At 36.7% G+C, this 24,528-nt stretch overlaps 2 protein-coding genes across 3 annotated transcripts; one reads left to right on the plus strand and one right to left on the minus strand.

Annotated features, from left to right (window-relative positions):
- The first annotated feature begins 6 nt into the window (after window positions 1-6).
- LOC100176816 (nuclear receptor coactivator 2-like) lies at window positions 7-14,683 on the plus strand. Of its 2 annotated transcripts, none has more exons than XM_018814931.2 (15): window positions 7-57; window positions 1,571-1,718; window positions 4,608-4,672; window positions 4,979-5,088; window positions 5,558-5,686; window positions 5,948-6,116; window positions 6,430-7,386; window positions 8,028-8,333; window positions 8,737-8,798; window positions 9,438-9,518; window positions 9,710-9,853; window positions 11,167-11,327; window positions 11,932-12,032; window positions 12,630-13,228; window positions 13,627-14,683. In XM_018814931.2, exons 1-15 carry the CDS (start codon window positions 21-23, stop codon window positions 13,912-13,914), a joined length of 3,357 nt encoding a protein of 1,118 aa, XP_018670476.1. In that variant the 5' UTR covers window positions 7-20; the 3' UTR covers window positions 13,915-14,683. The 2 variants fall into 2 exon arrangements, with proteins under 2 accessions (XP_018670476.1, XP_018670477.1); XM_018814932.2 differs by having other exon boundaries at window positions 9,713-9,853.
- Window positions 14,684-14,767: 84 nt separating this feature from the next.
- LOC100187032 (gamma-aminobutyric acid receptor subunit pi-like) lies at window positions 14,768-24,107 on the minus strand. The gene is made up of 12 exons (XM_018814796.2): window positions 23,866-24,107; window positions 22,355-22,476; window positions 20,245-20,312; window positions 19,905-19,988; window positions 19,380-19,541; window positions 18,674-18,743; window positions 18,456-18,611; window positions 17,904-18,137; window positions 16,610-16,727; window positions 16,063-16,159; window positions 15,475-15,511; window positions 14,768-15,257 (listed from the first exon to the last, which is right to left on the minus strand). Exons 1-12 carry the CDS (start codon window positions 23,928-23,930, stop codon window positions 14,986-14,988), a joined length of 1,485 nt encoding a protein of 494 aa, XP_018670341.2. The 5' UTR covers window positions 23,931-24,107; the 3' UTR covers window positions 14,768-14,985.
- Between the last annotated feature and the right edge of the window lie 421 nt (window positions 24,108-24,528).

The following is a 24,528-nucleotide window of genomic DNA, read 5'->3' on the forward strand; positions in this document are numbered from 1 at the left end:
GTTGTTTGAACCGAGACAGAATGGCAATTCCTTGTTCCCAAATACTTCACTCACAAGGTAATCAAACAAAACTTTATCAAACAAAACCACCAGGGCTTCGTCCCTGGACCCTACCAGGGCTTCATCCCTGGACCCCACGAAGTAGGTACTAGGTATTTTACTTCCCCATTAGGAGATTTTTGCAGGAGTCATCAAGATATTATTCATGTAGGTGTCAAATAATTTTTAAGTAAAACATTCTTTATTTAATCTAAAACAGCCCCCTTTGCACATTACTTGAGGACGTTGAGGTAACTTAGTATAATTTGAATAAAGCTTCTAAACTAAGAACTGATCATCGTTAGTGTATTTTTAATTCAAATAAAAATTAAAGTTTTGTATTCAAAAACAATTAAACAATTTAAAAAAAACTTTACCTACCCTCTGAGGCCCCAATGTTCGTCGCTAATATAATCGCTGTAGTGCCAAAGCAGTTATCGTTATCTTGAAAGGGCATACCAACGAAAATTGAAAATTTGCATATAGATAGAAATGCGCAAAGCGATCTAATTCACCATCAAAGTTTTAAAAACAAAACACTCTCTGTTATATAAATAATATATCATTGAAAATAAAACGGATTTATAAGTTCAATACTGTAAGTTACAGTCTGTAACGGAACATGATCTATTTTAGTAATAATTTTTATAGCAACCCACAAATGTAGAAATGCTTGTGTATTACCCTCATTTATTTGACAGTTTAACACATACTTAACTTCTTTCACAAATATTTGTAAATTATTGAAACTTTTACGCGGTTTCAAAAGCCCTTATTGACTTGTATGTCTCAAGGCATATCTAACTAATTACCTAACCAACCACGCACGCGCACACTATCGAAAAACTGATATGTGGGTGTTTCAAAACACAACCATGTCTTCCTTTCAAACCGGATTCGATACCAATCTACAAAGAATATGCCATGCAATATATGGCTATTGGCTGTGTATTGTTATCTGGATGCAATACATGACTTGCAAATATTTTAAGTTGTATTCACAGTTGATTTTGTAGTTGACAATATTCTTTGAAGTTTATATCCTCGTGTAAAAATATTTTTATGTAATGTTTATAAAACACCTGGTCACCCCACTGTATAGCCCTAAGTAGTAGGAATTTAAGGTTCACGTTCCCGCAATAGAACCTGTTCAAACTAAAAACTGTGATAGCAAGATTACAATACAATATTGTACAGGGCACGTAGTACGCAAACTTTTATTCCAGTTAGAAGTTTAACTTGATAATAATTAAATTAACAGAAATGGCTTGTGACTGCTAGGTGTAGCCACCAATGCTTATTTTCTTCCAATTAAATGTAAATATGTTTTTAACTGTAAGCGTGTTTTAACAACTATTGATTTGTCGCTACATCCTGTGTTTAAAATATTTTTAAATCTTTGCTTCCAGAATCTAAGAGGCAAATAAAGTTTTTAATATCTATTATTATATTATTTCTGAAACCCACATTTTCTCAAATTTTCGATCTAAATAAATTCCACCCCATTTTTATATTTACCTTCCTTTGATAGTGTTGAACCAAGGCCATGCTACCAGTCCAGCTTACAAGTTTCGTCTTTCCGACGGAACGACCGTCACTGCCCAAACCAAGAGTAAACTGATGCAAGGCAAGCAAGGGGGAGATCCACCTTTTATCATCTCATTGCACTCAATATACCGGTAAGTGGTTCACAAAAAATCCTAATCTTTTATAGTTAGGATTTTTAGTCTATTAACGTCCGCTGCCGTGGAAAAGTGGTTAGCAGGTCCGCCTGTAACCCAGAGGTAATGGGTTCAAGGCTCATTGCGGCTACTATTGTGGGCGTATGTGTCCTTGGGCAAGACGCAGCAATTGTTCCTAATGGGTTGTCCAATTTATCAGCCATACGTAAAATGAAAAAAATCTCCCCAAAATAATCACCTACAAAGTAACATAAAAGGTAACCCGTAAGCTGACACGAGGTGTGTGAACACCCGTGTTATAACGACTGTTGTTTTTCGGCCCCGCGAGGATAAACTAAGTTACATTTATTCATTCACTAAGTGATAGGCCAGCAGTACATGTGTAAAGACTCGCAAATGAGTTAAAAACTGTTGATAAAAAGTATTTTTATTTATAATTACATGTATCTATTCCACTTGGCTGAGGCCTACAGTGGCGCACGTCATAGAACCTGAGGTTTAGGCCAGAATCCGTAAGCATAGTTGTATAAAATTATGCCAAAAACTCAAGTAAATTATCTTTGAATAGTATGTCAGTTATTTATAAAGATATTACAAAAATTGTGTTACAAGGCTGTACACACTGTGCTAGTTTATTTGCCTGTCTAAAAGTGAATACACCCTGTCATAAAGTTTAAAACAAGTAAAAAAAGTTGCAGTTCATGTTAAACCACACTGTGGCGCCATTGAGCCACAGCAGATTGCACCTTGAACAGTGTTAAAAATTAATAGAAAATCTATTACTTGGTAAAATTACATATCGGTCTAAAACGCATTAGAAATACATCTACATTAGCACACAGTGTTCAGCAAAGCCCTGTGCATGGTTGTTTGTGCTTTTCAGAAATTTTTAGCCATTTATATCAGTCTGTGGTACAATACTCTAAAACTAGATATGTATATAACAAATTTTACTAAATTTAGAATGTTTCATGCTTCTGCATCTTTTTTATTCTCTTTAATTCGGTGATACACCTTTATAACGACCATACTTATCTCGTGTACTCAGACAATATCTCATTTACCTGGCGGCCATGTTTAAAAAATGAGTTCTAATTTTTAAGTGTATTGCATAAACTAGAGTCCCCACATTGTCTGTATTTGGTAGTACACCCATAGAAACAGCTCCTTTTTGGCGGTTTATTCAATTTTTTTAGTTATTTGGAACTTTAATCCTTGTAGTCGTGTAAGATATGCTGCACTAATCAAATGTTGCATGAAATCGGAGCCCAATACGCGTCACGTAATTGTGAGAGTCCTGCTAGCTGCAGGCCGGTCTCACAGCGCAGGAAATGATGTCACAGGGCCTGTTTTAAGCTAGCTATGATCACTGTAATTTTCATCTCACAAAAGTGTGCGTGGTGTATACACCACAACAGGATTATTTTCTGTTTCAGTTAACAGTTGTGTAGTTACTGTTTCGGTTTAGTAAGTAAGGTGTTCAGATTTTGAGGTCAATTTATAGCTTATACAGAATTTACCAAAAACTACCAAAATAAGTTTTTTTTTGGTTACTTTGATAAAATGATAATATACATAAGTGTTATTAGCTGTCTTTGTAAAAAAGATTTTATAACCCAACCAGTTTTGTAATATTAAAATGTTATAAGTATCATTAGGGTAATTAACAGAAAAAGAAAAAACTATTTGACGATTTTTGTCATATGCCGTTTTATTCCCTTGCAGTATGCTTTGCAAGATATCCCAATTGCAGGAAATATTAACTATACACCCAGCAGTCTAAAAGATAGTTCTAAGAAACTGTGACATTTTCTATCCCACTTAGACAGACAGCTGAAAGCCTATTGCGTTGGAAGCTGTGCTTGCATGCCTGGCCATTGTTTTTGTTTCCCTGTTTCTCTTTTTTGGAACAGGTTGAATCCGGTTGCTGCTAAAATTGCAACCTGAATCGACTGGAAATGAGATATTGGGTTACAATGTTTAAATGTTGTATAAATTTTCACTAGACTAGCTTACAGTACAATATTTCTTGGTTTTTTTTCTGTTGGAACTTCAAATCTTTATCTGTGCTCGGAGCACACTTAACCGCTACAAACCTGCACAACCATAGAAAATCATTTTCTGGTCCATTTATTGATCAATTGTAAAATTGGATTTGTCTTGCGACTTTTGCCTCCTTTAAAATATTAAGACTACCTTGAGAAATACGGACTGCTGGTTAAAACCAATGCTCCAGCAAGAAAATGTTTTTTTAAATCTCTTCGTTTATATTGGAATGCCAGAAACAGACTGACGTCACACTTATTTTTAACTAAATGACATTTGAATGAAAAAAGGGTTGTAGTTATTGTTTCGGAATTATAAAAAAATCATAATATAGTATACACATCACATGTTACATTTACTTTGCAAGTGTTTTTGCATTATATGAAATAGAACGAAATACATAAAACTTGAATTTAAAATAGCATTTTAAATTTAATCTTGGCGCAGTGTTGTAGTTTAATCATGGTCAGTTCCTAAAATTTGTAAAATTTAACTGGAAGCTTTACCATTGATGTATGTTGTTCAGGTTTTATAACTGTGTCTGTTATATTGGCATGTCTGGTTCTGTTTGGTATTCATATCATACTCCCTTAGATGTACATATGTGTAAATACAGAAAATCAGCCAAAATCAAATGCTTGTTTTATCTTGTATGGTCATTATACCATACTGCCACAGTGACATTTTGATAGCATATAGTTAGACTTTTTTAAAATAAATTACTGTTCAAAAGGTAACCCTTGCTAATATGCTAAAAAATTGTTTTTATCAAGTATTTTAAACTTTAATTTAGGATAGACAATATAGGTAAAGAGTGCTGAAAAATACTTTTTCCAACAGTGACGGTACTTTACAAGGACTTAATCTTCCTGGCCTACCACCAGCAATAAAAAGCATTTTATCAGGTAAAATAACATATCTGGTTCAACTATTTTTTACTAAAACTATTATGTGATATTCTTTTTTGTTTGTAAGTCGACAGTTTAATATTTAATTGCCTTTTAAATTGTACTTTATAACTAGTACAGAAAATATCCTAAACTATTAACAATCTAGTTTTTAAACTTTGTACATAACGAATATTTTAACAACATTTTTTTATTTAACATTAAGTTTCCATCAACACAAATTTCAGCAACACATTTTTCCAAATATTTTAAAAACAAATTTTCATCAACAAACAAACAAATTTTGACTAACAACAACAACAGGTCCTGTGTTGCTTGATCGGTCGTCAACATCGTCGCCAACAATCGCTTCAACATTCACCGATTCAACTTCAATTCAACCGTTTGTTCAACTCAGCCAAAACAAGAAAAATGTAAGAGAAAAGATAAATTCATCAAGTTTAAACCAGTATTATCTAGTTTTAAATATGGCTATAATGACTAAATCATATGCGTCATTTTGTTTAAATTTTTAACAAAATTTGGGTTAAAATTTAAAAAAAATGAAGTTACAGTCGTTAAACATAGGAAGCCTCCAGAATTGGTGGGGCAAATGCTTTATTCATTTGCTATGCTTGCTTGTATAGGCACATAACAGCAGGACAGAAGCAGTTTGCCCATAAAACAGATGCTTAACAACACAGAATGTCAACCCGGTTTCAAAAGTTATGATAGCTTCACCCTAGCTGTTCCTAAAGTTTTGCTTAAATACTTCAATAAGACCAGTAGTTTCAAACATTTTAGGACCCTACTACAGCCCTTGTCCCAAATACTCTCAAAGGGCATATTTTTAAACAAACAGTTGGTTCAAAACTGGTTTAAACCTGTAATATCTGGTTCCAGCTGCTTCCAGTTGAAGTCTCATTTTCCTCAAACTGGTCGTCCAGTGTTGCCGAGGGTTTTAATCAACGCAACGGAAGTGACGTGGCCAGAGAGTTATTGGTCAGCACTGGAACTAAAGAGAGTGCAGAGGTAAGGAAGAAGATACATACTTGTGTTTAAACATCCCAATTATCATGTATATTACTCAGGTCCTAGGACAAGTCATGTCAGGTCAGGTGTTTTAGGTTGGTCTACAATGTAGGGTTAAAGTTGTCCTTTAAAATACAGGGTATTATCTGCAAAGTGCAATTTCACAATATTAACCTTTCATTTTCACGAAAAAAAGGTTTTAAATAAAATTTGGTGAAAAAAATTTAAATCGTAAAATCAACATAAAAATCTAACCCACAGAACATCGTCAACGAAGTCCTCTCTCCTCCCCCCCACTTAGACGGCCACCTTGTACATTCAGTAGGTGGCGCCAAATCTCAGCTTAAATCTCTCTTGTCGTCGAACTCAGAAAAATCTGACATTACAATGTTTGAAACTGAACTTAACCAGACTCACTCTCCCACTATAGGTTTGTAGTTTCTTTAAATTTTATTATTCACTATTTGTATAAATTAGTTTTTTAATATAGTAGGGTGCGGAAAGACGAGACACCTTTAGCACATAATATCCAAATACCCTGTTCATATTTTAAACAATTCACAATGACCTATAGGAGTCGAGAGGATACAGTTTTATAATTCCTTGAATGTTTTTGTTTATTACCAAATGGGTTGAGAAAATAAATAAAAAGTGGCCCATTTTCCCCCACCCTTCTATATAAATTATTTTTTCAAATTTTGTATGATTTTTTTTTTCACAAGTAACATTACTTCCAATTCCAGGTTTTATACAAAAGCTCTCCTCAGTGGATAATTCATATACCAACCCCGCCACCTACCCTGGGCCCCCATGTGTTGATATATCCAGGTTTTCATTACCCCAAGATAACGGAAGGTTCCCCTCAGCACCCATGTCAAACGATTCCGCAATCAGTGAGGGTTCCGTCGGAAATTTTATCCAAAAATCGCAAGAAAATCTGAAGTCCTCCCAATCTTATGGCGTCAACGGGGCAAGGAGGGTTTTCACCCCACCTGAAAATCAGTCAGCCCCAACAGTGACACCCCGGTCCCGCAGTGCCTCGTCTACAACATTCTCCTCCACTGAGAACCCTTTAAAACGAACAGTTTCAATGACAACAAGTGAATCAAGCCCTGGAGGCCTCATGCTCTCGCCAGGCAGACAGAGAGACACAAAACCTGCGAAAAGAAGCAAAATCCTTGAAACAATTCTAAACTCAACAACTATAAATGAGGCCGTGATATCCTACGCATGTGATGTCAAACCACAGACATACGTAACTGCTCCTGTCTCTATACTTAACCATCAAACCAGTAACACACAATCTGTGAGCGTTAAGACAGAAGTAGTAGCCACAAACTGTGCCCCATTACCCACTATATTACCCCAGACCCTATTTGACCCCCTTGGTACTCTCACCCCTTCAATAGAGGGTAAGTACCCTGACCCAAGCGACCCCACACTGGAGACTGCTCCAAAGTGGGCTGCAAGCTCCGCAGTAAGTCCAGAGGAGCTTGAAGAACTAAACGAGATCTTTAACGATCTTGACAGCATGAATAATGAAATTGGAGTCGATTTTTCCGCTGCAATTGACAACACATCAAACCAGATACAGCTTTTCCAGTCCGGCCTACCGCAGCCCACTATAAACCATACCATGCCCGCCATAGAGGATCAAAGCCACCAACAAAAGCTTCAATACAACAACAACATGCACCACAGTAAGTTGCATTGTTTTCCTTAGGCTTAAATTAAAGTTGGCAAATTTTTTTTGCAATTTAAACGCTAGTTAAGTTACCCTGTTTTGTGTAAAAATGTGTGCATGGTCTTATGTTTAGAATTTGTTTGGGTCATGGTAAAACTCCGGCCTAAATCCCAGGTTTCCCAAAATCCATGTCATTGTACACCAGCCACACAGAATGGAACATGATTTGTATTTAATGCAAAACTTATACATTTTATGAAGTTTTTTATTATGAAAATTTTTGTTAAATGCAAAACTTAAAAAAATGAAATGATTAAAACTTACTGAAGTATATTTCGAAAAGATTTTAACCTCTGTCATTCTTAGTTGTCATAATTTCTGATTCATCATAAAACACTCATAGTCATAGTAGATACGTCATAAACATGTAACTGCCAAGTTGCTCTTATATTCATAATATTGAACATAATATACTTTAATACAGCCATTAAACAATTTCAAATTCATATATCTGGTACTACTTTATTAAAAAAATGTTTACCTGCTAAGCTAGTTTAGAACGTTTTTTGACCAGTATTATTAAATATTATGTCCCATTTTTGTTAAAACTGCAGTTTAGTTTACCCACCAACACTAACCCCATTTATTTATTTTCAGATATGTCGCCAAAGCAGCACATGCCCCCTACCTACTCACCCCCTGACCCCCAAATCTACGCCCAACAGCCCCACCCAAACCCCATGTCCACAGTCGTCCCAACAGGCCTTGAAACTTGCCCCAACAGGGTAATTCCTAACCCCACCCCACAACACTACACCCAACCCCAAAGTTTTGGGGGTGACACCCAATTTCTTGGGGGCTCTGATAGCTGGGACGGAGATGAACCATTTGTTGATCTGGGTACCTACCCACCCCCAGCGGGTATTAACCCAAGAATGCCTATCCCTATGCAGCATAATATGGGTAAGTTGTAAGTTACCTTACTTTTTAATACAAATATTGAAAAAAATGGATTATAGTGTCAGTTTTAACACAAGCATAACAGCTTATGTATCTGTTTTAATATTTGTAGCTTTAAACCACAAAAAGTACAATCTTATGCAAGTAAATACCTGAAATTAACAGACATGTAGAAAATGTATAGTACTGTGGGGGAAAATGGGACATCTTTAGCACATAATATCCAAATATCCCAATTATGTTTTAAACAAATAATAACCATCAATGGGAGTCGTGAGGATAAGGTTTTATAATTCTTTGAATGTTTTCGTTTACTACTAAATGTGATGAAAAAATAGAATGAAAATGTGTCCCATTCTATTATATTTAATCTGTTTTAACCATCACTTGATTCAAACCTTCACAGGTCCCATGCACATGAATGGTGGTCGCATGTCAGGGCATAATACAATGACTAATCCTATGCAGGTAAGAACATTCTAAACCAGCATTTCTTAAACTGGGTAATTTCCTCGTATTTAGAGGGTAAATGAGCTACCAATCAAATCATCAGTTGATTGGCAGAAAAATTGTGCCAATTGTAGTACTTTACCAGACATTAAACAACTTGTTGCCAAAAAGCTAGCCCATTTGTCTTATTAAGCATATCTGATGTAATTAGTTGTTTTTGCTTTTTAATAAATGAGCACCAAATTACATATTGGAGGGAAACCTGATAAGTATCTTTGTTAAAAGGTTAAAGCATACAAAAAACAACAATTGTCCTTAAACCTATTTACCTATATACGTTATCTCATTGACAATATTTTATTTTAATTCAATTTTATTCAAATCATTTTTTCCTTTCACCTACATTCGACGTCATTTTGTTGTTCATATACGTCAAATGTTTTGTACACAATCCACTTACATACGTTGCTTTCGACGTTAGTTTATTTTTACCTTCGTACGTCAGCAACGTCCTTGTTATTATACTACGAAGCTAATGTAGCTTGTGTAGTGTATTAAGTATACAAATACCCACAATACATTTTGTCAAACATTTTTTGCTAGGCCCGCTATTTTTTTAAACTTTTGCTTACTCATGCTGATTTTGTTTCATTCCAGGGCGCTCCTGTGACTCAGCGTTTCCCAGTAAACGTTCAATCGCAATCCATGTTACATAATCACTGCGTGTCACATTCTAACGTGAGTGTATGCTTAATGTATCGTGTATGATTCATATAATATAGTATTGCATTTTACGTACTAGCGCTTGTAATGTGTGTACGGTGTGTTTTAATTCCACAAAGTAAAAATGAGCTCCACATATACTTTCTCTATAACTGTTACATACGGGTAGGGATAACTCGTTATAACTTCTAACATGCCCTTACCAGCAGATGCCGTCTTCATGTATCAGCATACCAGTACCGAACGGCTTAAACCCCCCACTTATAGGGGATTTCCCAAACCCACCCTCCCACGGACCCCAGTGCACAAACATGGGGTTAAATATGCGCCCCCAAGGCAATTCGCCCGAGGTAAGAACGTTGAAAACCACAAATTATACCTCATGCCTTAAAATAGATTTGGACCGTTTTTTTTACACTCGCTTAAACTGTTATGCGACTTTTTATAGGAATAGTCGTGTGTATGTATAACACCATTATAGTCGACCTAAAAACATTTTCGCAAGGAAAAAGGAAACTAGTTTTTGTAATCACTCATTATAAACGTAATGTGTCACTTATTACGCGTGTTATCACCATAAAAGGTTATCGGTGCCGTTTCTTTCTCCAGCTTAAAGGATTGCACAATTACCATCGTTTCAACATACGCCATCGCTCCTACGTCATAGTAAACATTGATTTACGAGAATCGCATACGGCGTGTTGTGACTCTAACACCTTTTAATTGCCTACCATACATTGCCTGTATACGTATCTTATTTTCAACAACCACGCTTTAGCTTCATACGCAACTGTTTCCGTGACGTCACTACGTTATGTAATCGATTTGACTGTGGTAATGAAACCGACGCGTTACAGAAGATCGTTCAGCCATAGTATTAGTAATAGGTTACATAAATGCGGTATTATGTATACCATTTTCATTACCGTGTATTAAAATGTTTAGCCGGCTTTTAAAACTGTGCTCGCGCTTCTTAAAACGGCTATTTATCACACAACAAATATGATATACACAAAATACTTTTTAAGGAAATGTTTTTGCCGTGAAACAATTTTTTTTGTAAATTTTTAGTATACTCTGTCTTTTTTAACGGTGCACGGAATGAACTTTTTGCAACATTTTATAAAATTGTTTACAAAACCTGTTGTCACCTTGGACAGCACGTGACGCCTCGTCATCAATACGTTTGTGACGTCACATTCCGTGTGCATTGTCATAATCCGAAAACACAAATCGGGCAACCCTTTCAACACGCGCGATTTCGATGCACCGCGTTCTGTGACGTCACAGAAAGCCCGGAAGTGCTACGTCACAGTTAATTGTGACGAAACAATACCTATTTTTAGTTTGGCCCAGTTCGAAGCAATCAACATTGTGTTGAATCATATCTCACAGAAACACGCATTAATTTATCTACAAAAATATATTTATCCGTTTATTTTGACTGGACGCCTAAGCGTGCTGGGGTATCCACTTATTAGGGTATGCTCTATGCAGTTCAATATTGCCTTTTAAGACGTCTAATATTGTGCACATAAAGGCTTGCATTTTGCCATAGTTATCTATTTACAGAAAGTTAGTTTTAATTATTAAATATTATCCAAAAGTATGTTAGTATTTTGTTTGTAATTTACCATCTAAATGTAAATATTATATTTTCTAGAACCGGCAATATCAGTACAACGGTGGTGGCCCCCATTTCGATGGGGTGAGTAACGGGGGGGTTTCCCAGTACCCCTACCACCTGCAAGGGGTTAAAACCGACATGACCCACTCTGGTATCATCGCACAAAAACGGAATGAACATTTTTTAAAGCAAAGACGGTAAGAGTATTTGTATATAGCTGTACAAGTTATGTAATGCACCTCATTTACGTTTATAGTGTTAAAATTATAAGATCTTTTTTGAGAACGAAAGCAGTGGGGTAAGATGGGACACCTTTAGTACATAATATCCAAATATCCTGATCGTGTTTTAAACAATTAACAACGGTATATGGGAGTCGTGAGGATACGTTTTTATAATTCTTTGAATGTTCTTTGTTTACTACTAAATAGGACTAGAAAATAGAATTTTGACAACGAAAGTTCTGCGGGGTAAGATAGGACACGTGTAGTACATAATATCCAAATATCTTGATTGCGTTTTAAACAATTAACAGCGGTATTTTGAAGTCGTGGGGATACGTTTTTATATTTCTTTGAATGTTCTTTGTTTACTACCAAATGAGACTAGAAAATAGAATGAAAAAGTCTCCTATCTTCCCCCACCCTACTTTTTAAGAAGTTTTTTTGACAACGAGAGCTAGCAGGTTGAAACACGACTGTGCTCATAAGGTATTAAAATATAACATATCTATACCATTAGCTATAACGTAAAATAACACCTATATCATAGCCACCTACATTTACATAAGTATTTCTTCAGGTTACAGCAACAGCTACAATGTGCAGGTACGAACTCTGGTGCCCAAAACTCGTACAATAATTTCTTCGGTAACTCACACCGTGTCATGCTGTCACCACGAGGTAAATGCCGGACGCCGCACGAATACGTGTAAAACTACATTTTCTTTTCGCTGTAACACATACATCGAAATAATTATTACCGTTTTTTCGACTCTGCCTTTGAAATTTATCGCTATTAGACGGTCCGATTCGGTCCACAGTTTCAGCAGCCACCTGCATGTAGTTTTTTATTCTTTGTGGTTGAGGTCCTTGTCAATGACCTGGGATTTAGGCCAGATTTGGCTCATTACCCCAACACCCGGAAAATCCATTTAAGTGGTTTTATGCGACTGTGTCACGACACCGCATCGCAAGTAGACGCGTATTTTTCGCACCATTTTTTATCCTCGTCTGCTTACGAGTTATTACACTTAACAACTTAGTGTATAATTTGATATAGTTAATATTTAAAGACCCATTAGTTACCGCTGGGTTGGAGTGTCCGGTAAGTGACTTGACCAAGAACACATACGCTGATCAGTATTAGTACCGCCGTCGAGCATCGAATCGAAAACACTCTGGTTACGATGCAGGCGCCCAAACCCCCAAGCTATGGCACCGTACAGAAATATGTTTGTGTACGCATTGCATAAAAACATTAATTTATTTCATTTTCAGGTCAGCAAATGAGCACACCGCAATACCAACCTCATGTTAACACCTACCGACCACAGACTCAAATACACGAGACTCTCTACCGCCACCAACTGCCCGTTCCATCCTTACAAGCCCCCATGACTACGTCACCACCCGTCACCAATAGTTACAACGGCGTTGTGGGCATGCCTATGACGTCACAAGCTGTGACATCACCGGTCCCGACCGCGAAGACGACGCCGAAGCGGGCACGGACCCGGAAACCGCGCAGGTCTTCCAAGTCGAAAGCGGCGGAAGCAAAACCGATTACGTCATCAGGAGACACGATATTCTGGAATGACGTCACACAGAATCAAACGCCGCCTCTCTACCGCGCCCCGGCGGCCACCGCGATGACGAGCCAGCCGAAGGTTTTTCAAATGACTTTCCGCGATAAACACCAGCGCCCACAAGCGACATATAACGACAGTTTTGCAACGTCGGCAGAAGGCGCCTCGTGGTCAATACACCCGCCTTCCCCCGGCTTGAAATCGGTCGCAAACTCCTCTGTGACGTCACAAAACAACACGCAGAACTTAAACCTGAACGTTCTCCTGAGGCAATTCTCCTCCAAATCAGAGGTAAGAAACTACAGTCATTTCCGAAGTTCGATATTCTAAGTTACCAAGTACTTACTCCTAACTGGCGCCACGGACAAGTTGTTATTGCTAGTTGTCTATAGACTACAGGAACAGGCTTAAAGCTCAACGCTATTATACCATTGTAGGCGTATGCGTCACTGGACAAGACACATAATGGTAGTTACTTCAACCCGGGGTCAATAATACGTCGTCCTAATGCCAAACCATACAGAAAATAAAAAATCTGCACCAAAAACGATCACCTACAAAGTTGCGTATATGGTAACTCGTATGTTGGTACGAGGTAATCATAATTTTTGCTATGACATGCGAGGATAAATACCTTACATTGATTTATTCATATTTGTTTATATATTTCAATTTATTTTTCTTCCCAGGGCCGTGACATGAATAACAACGCCCTCCCGCCCTCTCTTGCGACACCTACCGGTTTCAACGAACCAGCTCCATTTACATCACCCGACACCCACTGTGATCTCATCAAGAACTCAAACCTAAACAACAACACGAAACCGTGTCGATTCGTCGCATCCGTCACCGCCACCACGATTTCGTCACCTGCGTATGACGTCACGAGCGCCGCCGAGACGCCAGTGACGTCATCAGAGGGCGCCCGACAAAAAGTCAGTCTTCTTGAAACCCTACTGTTAAGCAAGGACGATTGAGCGGCCGGGAATCCCCTAAATCGACACTGAGTCGTTAACAAATGAGGTGTAAACGAGATTGGTCGCACGTAGCACTCCAAGAAGTAGCAATAGCTTAGCAAAAAGGGAATTTTCACTGTTGCGTTTTCCCTTTCTTTTAAGCTATTGCCACTATCAGACACTCCACCACAGCTCACTGTATGTCGTCAACCCCACGGTATTCCCACCCAAGTTTCAAGCGTCGTGCCTTTGCTTCTCAGCGTAAAGATTTCGCCAGGTGTATCCTTACCCAGAGGTGTATTGTGAAGTCCCACCCCACGCAGCGCACAGCTCTGCAATATTTCGCCTTTGCAATATTTCCCACGTCCCATGTTCCTTACGTGTTGTTTTTATACAGAGGTACCTTTATTCGTCGTTCTTTCCCACCCTTATTACTCTTATTATTCTTATCGGGTAGTTTGTTATAACATTGCCCCCTTCGCGTTTTCTCTCTCAACCCAATCGATTTTGGATTCACGAACTTCCCAGGTGCTTCCCCTTAATCACGGTTATCACTGCTGCCTTAACTGTTTACTAGAATTCCCCTAACGATAAATCCCCCCAGTAACCCCCCCCATAAGGTATTTCCCCAGCCCCACAGCCCTAACAATGCCTCAAATTCAAAACCCACGATCCAAGCCGCTTTAACCCCACTCACATTCAGGGAAAGCCCCTCACCCCAATATACCCCTCCCCTCTTCCACAACGTAATATATCTCTGGTTGAATTTTCAGTTTTCAGTGAATCTTAATAAACCGAAACCCTCTCAGTTGCGTCTCTCAACACCTGTTTATAGAAGAACGAAATCTTACTCTATATATAAAAGCTCGACAAACAATGTTACAGTTCACCTGTATTGTACAGAACGCAGTATGAAAGAATGTGAAGTTCGACAGTATAGCGATATAAGCACACGTACAACCCACATTAGTAACAAAAACAGCGGTTCTTAAGAATAAATAAGTTTCTCTGTGAAACTTTTATCTACATAAAATTTAATTTTATGACGTCATCAAACTTTTCATGACGTCATCATGATCTTCGACCATTACGTCACTGGTCGTCCATGGTAAGATACACCCACCAATATACGGCATTAAAACCGACAAAAGCTACGGGAAAAATAATCCTTGAATATTCGTCGATTCGTTCTAATCGTGTCACTCTGTGACGTAATGTCTTAATCTTTGTGACGACACATCCGTTCTTCACGTTTTTCGCTCCAGGGTTGCGCTTTCTGGTCGAGAAAGTCGAATGTTCGAAATCGCTAAAGCCTCGTTTATTGATAGCATCCTCTTCTGAATAACTTACTGCACGTAATTTGTCTAAAAACATTAACTTTTGTAAGATACGTGGTATATGCTCAGTTTCAATTGAAAATAACAGCCGAGAGAGCAAAGTGACGGCAATCTGTTTAATAGAAGTAAGCAGTAATGTGACAGCGGGCACAAATATACATGAATTTGCCATTTGCGCCTGGCGTATACGGCTCCCCTGTTACACAAAACTTTACTGTCGAATAATTTCTAAAAACGAACTTACTTGTATTACTAGAAGTTTGCCACGGTTCGCTTTCTCTCTAAAACGAAATTAACAATAAATTCTTAACAATTCGCTGAATTACGTGTAATGAATAAATGAAACAAACGTATTTTACCCTCGCGTGTCCGGAAAATGTCCGTCGTTAAACACGGGTGTTCTGTTTCATACACCACAGCTTACGAATTACGAATTATGTTACTTTGTAGGTGAATATTTTTTAAAGATTTTTTAACTTATTTACGTGTGGCTAAACACTTTGTCACAGTGTCAGTTGTTTGACCCAAGCCATGGGCAACCATATAGTAGGGTGGGGCAAGATGGGAAACCTTTAGCGCAGAATACCTAAATAACCTGATCGTGTTTTAAACCATTAACGGTCTACTGGAGTCGTAAGAATACGGTTTTATAATTAATTGAATTTTCTTTGTTTACTATACCAAATATGACTTTTACAACATTCAAAACTACCATAAATACCTATAGCCTATAGGAGACACGATATTCCAGAATCGTAGCTTACAAATTTAAACATATTATGACGTCAAATGATTTGTGACGTCATACCCTATTTCCGCAATGATGTCATACCTGATCATTGACGGGATAGGAAAACACTGCTTCTTCTTCTATGTCGATTTCAACATGCCCTCCGTTTTTAGGTTTGTTTTTACAGTCGTTGTGTTTTCTTTCATATAAAGAATAATCAAAAAATAGTGTAACAATATTCCACGATTTATTCCCAGAGATTTTAATATTAAATATATAGTAGGGTGGGTGTGATGGAACACTTAAGCAATATTACACAATTAAATCAAACTATAAAAAAGGTTTTTAAGTGATTCCATGAATTAGTACTAGCATACCTTTATTAATTAAGAACATTTCAAAAGCATGTATTAAACACGCAAAAATGTATTGAGCGATTAGAACACCAACAGATTCTGTTTTTGTCCGTTATTATCGTGTTTTTATTTTTATTATTACAAGCTTTTGTGTTTTAATCGAACAGTTGTGTTCCGTTGTATGGTTTCAACGCCATTTTTGTTTTTTAATGACATTTTTGCCTTTAGCCAAAACCTAAAATATCTCTCCGCTGGATATCGGTCCCGTGTTTGCTGTTGATCAATTGACTCACCCGTCCAATAGTTTGTTCGCTTTGGTAGCGTAGCGTCGTACAGTGAAGTGCGCTCCAGCATACTCCATTAGTGCAGCGAAAATGAAGCCATAGCAAACGCAAACGTAGAAGTCGATGGCTGTGGATCAATAAATACATTGGTTTACTCAACAGCAATGAAAGGGTTTTAAAACCCGAAACACGAGATATGAATATAGGATTTGGTTTATCGCATACGCTAATGCATTAAATTTATTCCCGCATGTCACGTCTTATGCTTGCGGTATAGTAGACCTGTCAGTTGGTTCCTGTTCAAAGTAAAATTAAATGAATATATTGAATATCACTTTAAGAAGAATCTTTGCTTTAAAAATGGGATTCGTTTTCCGTTTAATTGATTAATATGTTTTCCAGTATAAGTGCTAGAAATACCTGCCCGACCAAGACGTTTTTTTGGAATTGCTCCAATACAGCGGTGGTACTAATGGGCTGCTCGTTATATTATGCACAGGCAGTATTGGGAATGTTACGTGTACATCAGACTGTTTTGCGCATGATATAAAACGATAAAAGCTTTAATGTTTTCTTTATTTAAATATTCGTAAAGATATATACTATATGGTACAGTGGGGAAAAGATGGGACATGTTTACACTCTATTTTATCGTCCCATTTGATAGTAGACATAGAATATTTATAGAATTATATAAACTTATCCTCACGACTATAAAATAGCGCTGTTAATTGTTAAAAACACGATAAATAAATATTAGATATGATATATCTGCCATAATCGTATCCATCTTACACGTTTTAAAAAAATAGGGTTTAATTACTACACAAACAGGTTACCATAATTAAAGTTTGTGCTGTTTTTTTTTCAAAATTCCATATCATATTTTTAGGCAAAGTTAAGATAAGAAAAGTGCATTGAATGCTTTTGTCACCAAAAATAGTTCAAATTGAATAAATGTAACTTACTTTATATTTTACGTTACAGGAAAACGGCAGTCGTTTAACATGAGAGTTCTGTTCCATACACCTCGTGCCAGCTTACGAGTTTCCATTTATGTAACTTTTTTGGTGATTATTTTTTGAGACTTTTTTAATTTTGTCTATGGCGGATAATTTGGACAACCCATTAGTGACCACTGGGTTGGAGCAATCGCCGTTAAGTGTCTTGTCCAAGAACACTTATACGTCCTGAATGGTAGCAGCGACGAGCCTTGAATCCATTACCGCCCTGTGTTATACAGGCAGGCGCGCTAACCACTTTGTCACGACGCTGTAAATTCGCTACTGTGCTATTAACCTACCTTTTATATAAGAGGTGGATTTGGGCCCACTGTTATAAACCCCAATCATAAGAGTGGTCATTGAAAGTACTGTGGTTGCCCCCAGGCCGACCCGGGCTGGTACTGAATTCATATTAATCCAAAACGACACCCATGATAGAATGACCAGTAAAACAGATGGCAGATAGGTCTGCATTAGAAAGAATAGCATGTTCCGCTTGAGTCGAAATTCAAGGATCAGTTGAGAGTAATTGCCTGAAAACGAAGTAGTATTGGAAAATACGGGAAAAGCCGACATCCTTTTGGATATAGTACAGTGGGGTAATATGGGACATCTTTAGCACACAATATCCATATATTCTGATCGTGTTTTAAACAGTTAACAAAGGTTCATGGAAGTCGTGAGGATACGTTTAATCACCGAGCCACCTAAGCTGCGAAGTCGCCAATATTTTACAACGTCTGTGTTTTTAATTACAGTCAATCCGAACAGTCCATTACCACTGGCTTAGACATTGATTTTTAAGGCCTGTGTTTCGTATATTCGCGATTAATTATAGCAAACCGACTGACCTAGTGCTGCACTATGCAACTCTCTGTATACTGAACATTTTGTCAAGTTGAATTGCAGCAAAACAATATTATCCATTCCCGTCACAGATCCGCTGGGGGAGCCACAGCTCTCCTCTTTGTCCCATTTATAAATTAAGTCCTGTTCGGTAAAAGACCCTGTTAAAAGTATGATTCAATAGTCAAATGTGTCTATATTAAATTTAAGCCAAATTGCTTACAGCTTTCAAGTGCAAGTTTACATGCTTGTTCGTCCATCGGGTACTTGTGTAACTTCATAGTACAAGATACCTAAACATGGAAGCGAATTTATAATTAATTTAGCAGAAGTGCAGTATCTTAAACCAGGTACAAGTTTGTTAAGATCATATAGTTACTGAATCTATAAGTAAATTCAGAAAATAATGAAAATTAAATATAGTAGGGTGGGGGAAGATGGGACACCTTTTTATTCTATTTACTGGTCACATTTGGTAGTAAACATACAACATTCAAAGAATTATAAAACCATAACTTTACGGCTTCCATAGATCTTTGTTAATTGTCAAAAACAGGATCAGGATATTTAAATATTATGTGATAAAGGTGTCCCATCTCCCCCTACCCTACTATATAAATACGGGTTTAATATGCATCGCAACCTATTTTTCGGTCTGCATTGACTAAATATACCCCTTTAAGGAATATAGTTGTTTTAAGTATTTAAAAATGCAAAGGATCTATGCGAAATAAAAGCATCATAAAATCCATCACACTGCATGCAAAGCACAAGGTGTACCGCTGTACCACTAATGCTTCCACGGAGGTTACCACATACAACCTAATGCTTTCAGTAATGTTTTCAACGGCGACAGAAAAGGATTATTAAAATTCGACATATTTTAAAATAAAAAAACAACTACTGATAGTGTATTTGTTGCCACGTACCGTACTCGTAATTCGGAGCACGTATAGAACGGTTCCGTCCGGATATAACCGGATCAGTCCATTCCTTGTTGTTACGTCATGAATGAAAGAGGTGTGCGAATTCACTATATAAGTATCTGGGACCCAAATTCTATTACCGAGGGACCCATCCATTGTCAAAATCTGCGCAAGTGTAATCCGGTTAAAACTTCAAATTAAGCGATATAGCAAGTTCAAATTCCATCCACTATTGTCCCATTTAATGGTAAACAAACAGTATTTATTGAAATATAAATATGAATTCCCACGACGAAAAAAGAGCATTGGTAATTGTTAAAAACACGATTAGAAAATAAAGTCATGTGTACTAACGGTATCCCACTGACCTACTATGTATCCAAGATTACGAAAATGAACGTTAATAATATGAACACAAATAGGCAAAAAAGCTAGTAGACCAGAAACAGTGATTTCTAAAATAATGACAATTCCTGTTGGGTCTTCCGCTGGGATTCACATTAATAAAATTATTTCGTTTTCTTTCACCTGGGAATATCCGCGTGCGCTTTTTGTTCCGTCTAGGCGAGTGTCCTTCCAGAGTTGGTGTAATGTAAATGTTACGGTGTACTCCTGCGTGGAATCATTTCAATTATCAACCGACATATTGATTACACAGAATGCAATTAGTGCGAGACACCAGCCGCCCTGAGATTTGCGATCAAGTAGCAACAACGTGCAGTTAACGATTTCATGGTTTGCTTTAGCTTTATGATGAGGCAGTAGGCCACATAATCTAGGTCAATTAAAAATCACTCTGTTGTATAAAGCTTACGTTTATTATTATTCGTGTACAAGTTATAAAAAGTTTGTGTTTTCCAAAACTTACCATGTCGGCGTCTGATATTCTGTCCAAACCAGTAACTGAAAGCGATACGTTAACCACAATAGGTTTCCCTGTAAAAACACACAGTTTTTATCAGTTGTATTTACTTATAATAAAGGGTTTAAGGCGCGACACTTTCAATATTGTGGGCGTAACTGTTTTTGGGCAAAACAACAATCGACAAATGCTTCAAACCAGTGGTTTCTTGTGGGTTGTATAGTAGGGTGGGGAAGATGGGACGCGTTTTTATTCAATTTTCTCGACCCATTTAGTAGCTAGTGACAAAACATTCAAAGAAATATAATACTATATCTTCATGTCTCTCATATACCATTGTTACTTGTTTAAAATACGATCAGTATATTTGAATGTTCTGTTTAAATGTGTCCCGCATCTTCGCCCACCCTACTGTATGATTGCGTATGGAAGTTTTTCATCTGTGATTTTTTTATGTTCCGGTTTCATTTGTTTTAGTAAACTTCCCGTCGTATTTAAATAAAGCAGAAATTTTTACCAAACTCAAAATTCAAACCATAAGAACGATTATAAATAAATACTAAGAAATACTGAAACTTCGTTATTAAGATGTTACATCGTTAGTGCGGGGATAAAACGGCAAATATTTTTAATGTACCGCAAGCAAAAAAGTTCGAAAACTATTGCAGTATAAATGCTTTTAAAGTTTGCATTTCAAAGTCACTTGTGTGTTCTTGGGCAAGACAGTTTGACGGCAATTGCTTCAACTCAATGGTCACAAAAGGTTGTCTAAATTATCATCCATACATGGGAATAATAAAAAAATCCAAAACATCACCCGGCCACAAAGTAACATACTTAGTAAGTAAGTTGGTACGATGTGTGTGAAACAGAACACCCATGTAATAATGACTGTCGTTTTCCAGGCACACGAGAATACATTATGTTACATTTATTCATTCATAGCCTACGGCTCGTATAACTCCCAAAAGTTATTATTTCCTAGCAAACGAATCGATTGCAATTCTCCATGTGTCTAATTATCGTCTATCGAACAATTCTAATCAACATTTTCAGTATTGGTTTCGCATAATAGGAATTATAATTGGCTTTGTTTCAAGAAAAGTTCTGTATTGATGGAACGGATAATTTACCGACATCGGCACTGGTTGTTAATTATTCATGCGGAATAAATCATAAGACAGACAATATAGTCAGTTATATGACGAGCATACACGAAATCTGCACTGATTCCATATTGATCTATCCTTGCGGTGCATGGCTTTTGACTTCAATTTCACTCGCAATAAATTCTCCGTACAAAGTGTTTTGAATATAAAGTTGAATGGGGGAGACGGGACACCTTTTTATTCTATATTTTTCGTCCCATTTAGGGGTAAACAAAGAACATTTAAAGAATTATATAACCGTATCCTGACGACTGCCATAGACTGTTGTTAATTGTTAAAACACGATCAGAATATTTGGATATTATGTGCGAAAGGTGTCCCATCTTACCCCACAGAACTAAATATTTAAAAAAGTTTATAAATGTTTACTTTCGACCTTATCGTATAACCTAATTACACATTCTTTCAAAAAACATGCGTAGTTATATTTAATATATCTTTCTTGTACGACCCAAAGTGTACACGGTGGATTGTTTGGACAATCCCTTTCTAATTACAACGCCGCTTTTAAGCCTCTATACTTAAGTCGTGTCTTTAAAGAGACTAAAAGCATTTATACCTTTTGCTGTATATAGGCAATTAAATACAAATTGAAATATAAAATCAATATAAATATAGGCCAACTAAAGTCATGCGCGATTTTTTTATGGTGCAGTTTCAAGTATAAAGTCGATTTGTTATATATAGTTAAAATAACATTATATTTTGTTGTTTCTTCGCTTACAACAGCAAGGATCATATTAGTTTAACAGCATAGCGAACAAAAGGGAATTAACGTGGTATATAATCTCTAAATGGGCATTTCACCTATTGTTCCAAGAAATTGTGTATTATTGGAAAAAATGTGTGTTATAACGCTTTCATAAGAAAATTTACAAAGTGTTGCTATTTCACACATCAAGACTTAATAAAATATGCTTGCCGATATATATATATTTGGCTTTTACCTGTATCAATGCCTGGTCTGATGTATTTGTGATATCGGTCTGGATCCAACATTGTTTCAACGACTGCACCGTACTTAAGATTTCTGAGCGGGTTTCTCCAGTATCTTGACTGTGGGCCGCCCCTGGAGAATACGATGTTGTTTAAATTTAGCAGTGATTAGGTTGCTTAACGAACCGAGAACTCAGATTAGAGTCTTATCGATTGCTTGTAAAGCGGTATAAGCTTGAAATGCTGCATGAATAGCGTGGGAGTTGTTAGCCTAAAATCTATACGGAAATTTGTATGCCATACAGTATAGGGTGGGGGAAGATGGGACACCTTTTGACTCTAATTTTTCATCACATTTAATAGTAAACAAGACACATTCAAAGATTTATAAAACTATATCCTCACGACTCTTATAGACCATTGTTGATTGTTTAAAACACGATCAGGATATTTAGATATTATGTGCTAAAGGTGTCCCATCTTTCCCCACCCTACTATATATAGCATATGCCGCTGAGTTCAAAAGTATTTGTTTTTAATTATATATATGGTAGGGTGGGGGAGATGGGACACTTTATCAGACGGGCATTTATTTTCATTTTCAGACCAGACTTTTTTAATTGTCAGACGAAACTTTTTTTTGAATGTTAAAAACTATAACAGTAGGGCAAGGAAAAGAATGTTTAAACTTGATTTTCAAAGCGTACAGTATTATTTCGTGTTATTTACGTGTATTCCTGATAATAAATACACCTATTAGTCAAAATTAACAATGATTTTAAACTTTCCCGTCTTATCTTGTGTTTTTCGAATTTGTAAAATTTCACCTGTTGTGTGGATTGCTAATAATTCCTCGTGTGTTTTGTTATATTTTTTTAATTTATTGTCACTTAAGAAAGGAATGATAATACTAATTCTTGGTATCAACCAAAAACAACCATCTGTTCTGATTTAGGAATATTTGGCGATATGTAATTCAGTGTCCCATCTTCCCCACCGTAATACACTTTCCTGTTTTCATTATACTCAATGTCTCATTTTTATAAAAGTGCGCTTCACGTAAAGCATCAAGTCTGTTTCCGTTCTCTTCTGATATTAAAATATTACAGTTGTAAAAGTTCAGATTGATTAACAGTGCGCACGTCTTGCTACTTTAAACATCAAATATTCACGCTAATATGTTCTTCAGGAGATAGTTGGTTCTTACTAGCACACCTGGGCGAGGTGTTTAAACTAACCACTTTAATTCGTATAAAGTTTTAGTATGAAAAATAAACCAGGACTACATATGCATCGAACTTGTTAAAACTAAAGTTAAAGATAATGAAACAGTAATCGAAAGCTTAAACGGCATTTTTTGTTTTTGGTCTATAGTGTTTTTAATTGCAACTTATGTATGCTATTTAAACCATATACCATAGTATTATCATTATACATCAGCAACAAACTGAACGTATAAGTTTTGTTATCGTTAAAATCAAATTACAAGAAGTTAAAAACACTAATAAGACATAAAACTTACCTTCCAGATTCAGTTGTATTTATAAGCAGCCAAGACAACACGAAAATTTGCAAAACTAACTGCATAGTAACAAACTTCTCTAATAATTGATTCTAATCAAACAAGAACATGAGATAAAACAGAATCTGCTATCGTAGAAACCCAAACGATACCAGGTCCCGCAGGCTAATGCTATTTTTATTGTTCTCTCTTATACCTTCATTCACAAGCGCGGTCGAGTTGGAATGGACTGCACTCGCAAGCTGCATGTCCTTTTACCCACGCCTGGCATTGCGCAGACCACCGGAACAGAATCGATACGCAATAGTTGCAAGCCTTTATATATTAGTATGTTTTGACTTTTGGTATAGATGTTGATGGTCAAACTAAATCTTATTCTTCGTTAGTTCATTGTTACAACGAACTAACGTCAACTATTTGTTTATTATATTGCTTTTATTCATTCAGTTTTACATGGCTTATACTCAATACGTTAAGTAGGCCATGAGTTGTAACGGTAAGGTTATGACTTCGAAACTCGTTCTATAAGTTAGTGTGTACAGCTACTGAACTAAGATCGTCAAACAGAGATGTCACGTAAGAATACCCGATTTGAGTAATATAGAATGTATAGTTTTTCCTTTTATTGGTATATATTTTGCAGTTTTAGGGGTAATAGCTTAA

This window comes from Ciona intestinalis, chromosome 14 (assembly GCF_000224145.3).
Source record: "Ciona intestinalis chromosome 14, KH, whole genome shotgun sequence".
Classification (NCBI taxonomy): domain Eukaryota; kingdom Metazoa; phylum Chordata; class Ascidiacea; order Phlebobranchia; family Cionidae; genus Ciona; species Ciona intestinalis.